The sequence below is a fragment of the Octopus bimaculoides genome, chromosome 7, assembly GCF_001194135.2.
Source record: "Octopus bimaculoides isolate UCB-OBI-ISO-001 chromosome 7, ASM119413v2, whole genome shotgun sequence".
NCBI classification, from domain to species: Eukaryota; Metazoa; Mollusca; class Cephalopoda; order Octopoda; family Octopodidae; genus Octopus; species Octopus bimaculoides.
This window is the reverse complement of record NC_068987.1, coordinates 90,771,387-90,778,670: the sequence shown is the minus strand read 5'-3', so window position 1 is coordinate 90,778,670 and position 7,284 is coordinate 90,771,387. Positions and strand designations below refer to the sequence as shown.

General features: G+C 36.4%; 1 protein-coding gene across 1 annotated transcript in view; it reads left to right on the top strand.

Annotated features, from left to right (window-relative positions):
- The window catches only part of LOC106875816 (dynein regulatory complex protein 9), a 140,899-nt gene that overhangs the window by 67,066 nt on the left and 66,549 nt on the right, over positions 1-7,284 (top strand). The window contains exon 4 of the mRNA XM_014924096.2: positions 4,698-4,826. Coding sequence (XP_014779582.1) covers positions 4,698-4,826 — 129 coding nt within the window. The remainder of the gene's footprint in view (positions 1-4,697; positions 4,827-7,284) is intronic.

Here is a 7,284-nt window from a genome sequence, read left to right as displayed (position 1 = left end):
TATGAGTAGCAAATGTGTTTAGTGCCTATTTGAAGTCTCTTTCTGCCAACTGTGAAGTCATAAAAAAAAAGAAAAAAAAGGTAACTGAAATATTGTTAAAATATTTGAATTGTTAGGTTTTGGTTGAGTTTGTAATGGTTCTAGAATGAAATTTATCAAAGTACCAGGTGTTTCACAAGTGAAGCAGTATTCAGGAATTTACATCACATTAAATGCTTCCTTTCTTATGGGACTACTTGTTATACAAGCCAAACTTACAAAAGAAAAAAAAAAAAAGAAAGCAAAATTTTCATTTTAAACTATTTAAAAAAATTTTCTTTCAATTTTATATTTTAATTTATTTTGATATTTTGGTTTGAAATTTCAAATTGGTCAAATCCCAGACATGGCTGAGTGACGAAGTTTGCTTCCCAAGCACCAGGTCCTGGGTTCGGTCCCTTTGCATGGCACCTTGGGCAAGTGTCTTCTGCTATAGCCACAGGCTGATCAAAGCCTTGTGTGTAGATTTGGTAAATGGAAACTGAAAGAAGCCTATCATACATATATATATATGTTTTGGAGATATGCTGTGCTTGAGAAGACCCGACAAGCCAAGTGAGACCATAACCCATGGCCTATGCCAGTGGGTGTAAGCAGCCCACTTATGAGTACCCCTCATTCATTGGACAATAAACTTTGCTTGCGAAGACCTATTGAGGCAAATGAAATCAAATCAAAATCACTGACATGGCCGATAACAGTACCGCCTGATTGGCACTTGTGCCAGTGGAATGTTAAAAGCACCATCCAAGCATGATTGTTGTCAGGGCTGCTGATTGGTTCCCATGCCAGTGGCATGTAAAAAGCACCATTTGAGCATGATCATTGCCAATGTCTCCTTACTGGCACATGTGCCAGTGACATGTGTAAAACAACATTCGAGCGTGGTTGGTGACAGTGCTGCTGCTGGACCGGCCCCCGTGCAGGTAGCATGTAAAAAATGCCTTTTGAGCATGGTCGTTGCCAGAACCAGCTGAGTTGCTCCCGTGCCAGTGGCATGTAAAAGCACCCACTACACTCTCGGAGTGGTTGGCTTTAGGAAAGGCATCCAGCTGTAGAAACTCTGCCAGATCAGATTGGAGCCTGGTGCAGCCTTCTGGCTCACCAGTCCCCAGTCAAACCGTCCAACCCATGCCAGCATGGAAAGCAGATGTTAAACGATGACAATGATGATGATGATGATGTGTGTGTGTGTTACTGTCTCCTTGTCTTGACTTCATGTGATTGTTGTGAGTGAGTGTTATCATCAGGCAAATTGTGTCTTTTGATTCCAGTTTTCTCAGGAAACATGTCTGGTCTTGGAAGAAGTATTAGCTTATCTGGAAACAAGTGAAGGTTGGTGACAGGAAAGGCATTCGGCCCTCGAATATTCACCTCAACATATTCCATCCAATTCATGCAAGCAGGGAAAGGTGGTCATTAAAATAACACTGCCATCGCTACCGCTGCCACTGCTGCCTCCACTGACCATTTCCTTTTCTGTGTACTTTTCCATGTTGGCATGAAACAAAGAAAGATTCTCAAGATAGAATTCTTTAGCTTGATGTCCTTTCCAAGACCAATGCTTCCTTGTTTCCAACTGAAATTTTATTTATTCCACCGGGTTTTGTCTGTTGAAGTTCTGAGCCATTGGATTTATTTTGTGGGGCAGAAATATCATGGTTGCCCATGTGGGTGGGGGGAGGGTCAGTGTAAAGACGTATGGAGATTAAACACACACACACACACACACACACCATATCAAGGGCTTCCACACAATTTCTGATTGTGATACCTGTGTATATTGAGTGTGCTCGTATTTGGTTATTTTTGTTTATCCTTGGTGTAACATCAAAAGATGTCCACATCTGTAAAAAAACATAAAACTCAAGTGTTAGACAAACATACCTTGTGGTATTTGCTTGACCAGCACTGCATAGACCCTCTCTTGTTACTCCCTTATCAGAAATGCAGTGATCTAAGGACCGACTTGTGGGGAATCTATAACCAAACTACCATTGTTTGCTTACAAAATGCATGACATAAAACCAAAAAAATTAAATATCCTAGCAGCAATGACAGGATATGAACTCTTGACTCTTCATCCTGGTTCTCTTTTAGTTTGTCCTCCTATCTTTTGCCCTCAAAGTTCACGTGTCTTGTTTCAGTGGTTCCTGACCTGTGGTTGTCAGGCCACATGCAACTCTTGAAGCGAATGGATGCAACCATTGTGTAAAGGTTTTTATTATACTTTTGTAAAGAGACTTCATTGTCAATGACAATCAGAACCCATGTGAGATGGAGGGAGAGGGGGTTAATTATCATTTTCATTAAAAATCTTCTCATTACAACTGTGCAATGTCATAGACTGATGTTTGTTTGACTACATGGCAGCAATTTAGTATGGTTTCAAAAAAAAGAAATTCTAGAAATGTTAATTGTATCTCGCTAGTATTGAGTGGTTCTCTTATTGCCTTCGGAATGATGAATGAGTAGAATGCGTCATTGAACTCAATAAAAACATGTTCTGAAGCACTAAAACATTTAAAGGAAGAATTTGTTAAGAGATTCCATGTGTTTCATAGTTATCAGACAGAAATTAATGTTTAGAATTCCTTTAATGTGTCACCAGAAGAAACTACCATTAAGTATCAAATAGAAGCAATTGACCTTCATTCCAATGAGAAACTGAAATCTATGTTTAACTCTTCTGTTACTATATTCTTGTAGCCTTTTTTTCAATTACTTTTGAAAATAATTTAGAATTTAGTAAAATACTTTTGTCATTATGATTCTAGAATCTGGATGAGGGAAGGTTTTTAACTTAGTTCACTTTGAAACAGGAAGCTTCTGTCAAAGAACTTGGGGCAGTTTCAGGCAGGTTGGCATCAAAAAGATTAAAGAGAGAGAGTCTTGTAGAATTTTATGTATTTCTGCCTAAAGAATTTCCATTTTTAAACAAGTTTGCTGATTGTATGTTTTCACCCTTTGGTTGTATTTTCATCTGCGAGCAAAACTTTACAGAAATGAAATTAGTAAAGCATTTTAAGGTTTTCTCTAACATAAAAGCAGACATTATGGAACTTGTTGGAAAAGTTCTGTCTTAAATATTTCATTAAAATTTCTATAATTTCTTTTCTAGTTCACATTTGCATTATTTATTTTAGTTGTTACAGCATCTCATCAAATTTTGATCCTGTTTCTCCATTGACAAACACTTACATGTTTTATCTCTCATTATTTGGATTATATTTTGCTTATTTTGATAATTCCAAAACCAGTCCCTTCTTCTGTTTTCTCTCTTCAAATTGGTCATTCCACAAAGAGATTACTTAAGCCATTCATTCCCTTTCAAGCAAAAAACATCGAGAACTTTTCTCCATTACTCTCAACTGTGAACTGTCTTTTCTGTTTCCCTGCAGTCAGATCCTTGCATTCTAAGCTCTACTTCATTATCCCACCTTCACTGAAGGAAGGCCATTGTCTCACAAGACTTGTTGGTTTTGAATTGTCGTCCATGCTTCTGTGTGTTTGCTCTTTTTTCTAGCTTGGGGTGTTATCCCTGTGCAGACCCGTTTTCACCTCTGGAAGAGGTAATCTGTATTAGTCTGGTCTCTCTTCTGTGGCCTGTCAAGCATTGGAGGTTGAGCTTGCCCTCTGCTGGAATAGCTCTTGAGGTCATTGAGGCACACAAACCCCTACACTGCAGTAAGGAATGAACCTTGTGGTGGATATTAAGAGATTAAGGGCCACTAACATATATGAAAACTCCACTTCCTCTGTAAGAGAGGAAATGAAATTGTGTTAGGCTCTTGGCTTTTCTAGAGATTTAATGACATAGATGATGTGAAGTAGTGATATATCATCATCATCATCATTATCATCATCATCATCGTTTAACGTCTGTTCATCAGGTGTCTTGGGGAAATTTCGAACCTGGGTTCTCATTCCTAAGGTATTTTTCGATGTTATTATTATTATTATTGTTATTATTATTATTATTATTATTATTATTATTATTATTATAATTATTATTATTATCATTATTCAGGTCACAGCTTGGAATCAAACTCGGAATCTTGGGGTTAGTAACCTGCACTCTTAACCCCAAGATTCTGAGTTCAATTCCAGGCAGTGACCTGAATAACAATAATAACAATAATAACAATAATAATAATAATAATAATACTAATAATGATAATAATAATAACATCGAAAAATATCTTAGGAATGAAAACCCAGTTTTGAAATTTCCCTAAGACACCTGATGAAGGCTGGAGGGTATATCAGCCGAAATATTGTGTTAACAACAAACAAGAGGAGGACAAATATTCATTGAATGTAAATAATGTAAATAATGCACAAGATGGCCATAGATAGAAAACCTGTTGGCTGATAAATGATCATCATAAAAACCTGCCTAATTTAGACCTCACTGGTTCTCTTCATTTTTTGCTGGTTGCTATACAACAGCAGACCCCATTTTAAGCTCTTTGTATAACTCTTCCATCATCTGGTGGATATTTTAATGAGTTTGGAAGGGTTTCTATAAGAAAACCTGTTATAACTTCCAATAGCTAATGTCTTCGAAATAATGTAATTTACCCATACAAACATAATGTTAGATTGATAGAAATTTACATTATCATAATATCAATTTTTTCTTTTATTATTTGCAGACAATATGTCCAGGACATAATGGAAAGCGTCGTTTCAGATCTCAGAAAAAACCGTTCTTTTACATCCCTCATCTCAGCTGTTGCTAAAGCTAAGAAAACTAAAAGAGGTCTTCACGAAACAATTGAAAAGTAAGAATTAAATTTCTGTCTCATTCACCTTGGTTCATCCACTCAAATTTGATTTTTTTGTTAGGATTATCTCATTGTTTCCTAATGTTTTTCCTGATTAAATCCATGTCCTGGCTTTGTCTGTCTATGCTAACATTTAAATGTAACAATCATGCTCTTTTATTCTTTTACTCTTTTTATAATGCTGACATATTGTCCAGTGTAAGTACTGGCCGACTCTGTCATGTTTTGCTTTATATTCTACAGGTGCTAAGACTCTACATATTATTATTATCATTATTATTATTATTATTATTATTATTATTATTAAGGTGGTCATCTGGCAGAATTGTCAGCATGCCACATAACTTAGTGGTTCAACAAATAGTAGGGGATAAAAGGAGTACCTGAGAGGAAATAAGAACTGGGGTTAAATATGAAGGAATAAACACTTGAAGATGGTGCTCCAGCATGGCAATAGCACATTGACTGAAACATGGAAAAGAATAAATTAATATATTTAAGTGTGTGTTATTGTATGTATGTATGTATGTTCATATATATAAATACTTACCATAAATGTATATATGTCTATTATTGTATATATCTATATCTACGTATATAAATGCTTTTTATAGACATGTGTATGTGTGTGTGCATCATTGTATGTATATATGCCTACATATTTATAAATACGTGTATGTGGTGTATGTAAAATAGTTTCATGTTGTTACTGTATTTTCCTACACTGCACCCCCCACCCTAGTTATTTTTAACTAATGTTTTCCTTTTTATCAGGTCTTCATACAATTTCATTATTAATTAACTCTTGCCAATCAATTTGTGACAATCTTGTCTTTGTTGTGGGGCAACTTCACTTCTAACATACAACATATGCTCGAAAGATAAAACATATTTCATTTCTTTTAAAGACAAACAGGAACTTTGTTGAGGGAGATTTTGGCTGCTATACTGAGGTGATCTTGATAATACCTACATTGAGACTCTTTTGCTTAAAGTACTTTACAGGAAATTCTATGTCCGCTAAATTCTTTTCATTATCATCATCATCACCATCATCATTCAATATCTATTTCCCATGGTGCTGTGGGTTGGAAAATTTGACAGGAGATGGCAAGGCTGGAGAGCTGCACCAGGCTTCTGTCATCTGGTTTGGCAAGGTTTTTATGACTGGATGCCCTTCCTAACACCAACAAGTTTACAGAGTGTACTAAGCAGTACAGGGGATTTTTACATGGTGCCAACACAGGTGCTTATTATGTGGCACCAACACAGGTGCTTATTATGTGACACCAACACAGGTGCTTATTATGTGGCACTAATACAGGTGCTTTTTATGTGGCACAGCTGTTTATTATGTAGCATCAGTTGACCTCAGCAGGATTTGAACCTGAAAAAAATGCCGCTACGCATTCTGTGCAATATGATGATGGTTCTGCCATCTCTTTGCCTTTCCTCCATCATGACTTGTTATAAAATAAGAAGCAGGCATTTCAAAGAATCAATGTATTGAACTCTTGGTGGTGGACTGGAATAAATCGGACAAAATGACCTGCACAAAACACCTGTGATTATTTCGTTATGATCCTTTATGCTCTGATTTCAAATCTCATCGATGGAAACATTATGGTTTTAGCTTTGCAAAACCAATAAAATAAAGAGTGAGTCAAGTCCTGAAGGTGATTTAATATTCCTGCATGGAACGTAAGATCTGAAAATAATTGGTGTTTAATGGAAGATATGATTATATACTCCTTCGTCTTTCTAGATTTATGGCTTGTGTCAGCGAAGGGAAATATATTTTTATCCAATAATTAGAAAGAGAAAATTGTACAAAAGTGTAAAATTGAAGCGAGTTAAATTCGAGATTTAGTTCTAGTGTGAAGGCATAGACTACTGTGGGTCTCCAACAGTAGTAATACTTGAGGCACAAGGCCTGAAATTTTTGGGGAGGGGGCCAGTCGATTAGATTGACCCCAGTGTGTAACTGATACCTATTTAATTGACCCTGAAAGGATGATTTCGGGGAGGGGGGCCAGTCGATTAGATCGATCCTAGTGCGTAACTGGTACTTATTTAATTGACCCCAAAAGGATGAAAAGCAAAGTTGATCTCGGTGGAATTTGAACTCAGAACGTAAAGACAGATGAAATACTGCAAGGTATTTCATCCAGCGTGCTAACGATTCTGCCATCTTGCCACCTTTGGATCTCAGATATTATTAATATTCTTAGGAAAGACATAATTATTACAGCTTGATATTCTATTAAGCTGAATTCTAAAAAACATACAATACATGTATGCACAAACATGTGTACATATGCATACAAAGCACACATATGCAGGCACATACATGTGTATACATGTACACATGCCCCTACACATACTGCATGCATACGCACATGTGGACACATGTGCATACATGCACACGAATGCACACATGTGTATTCATGTACAT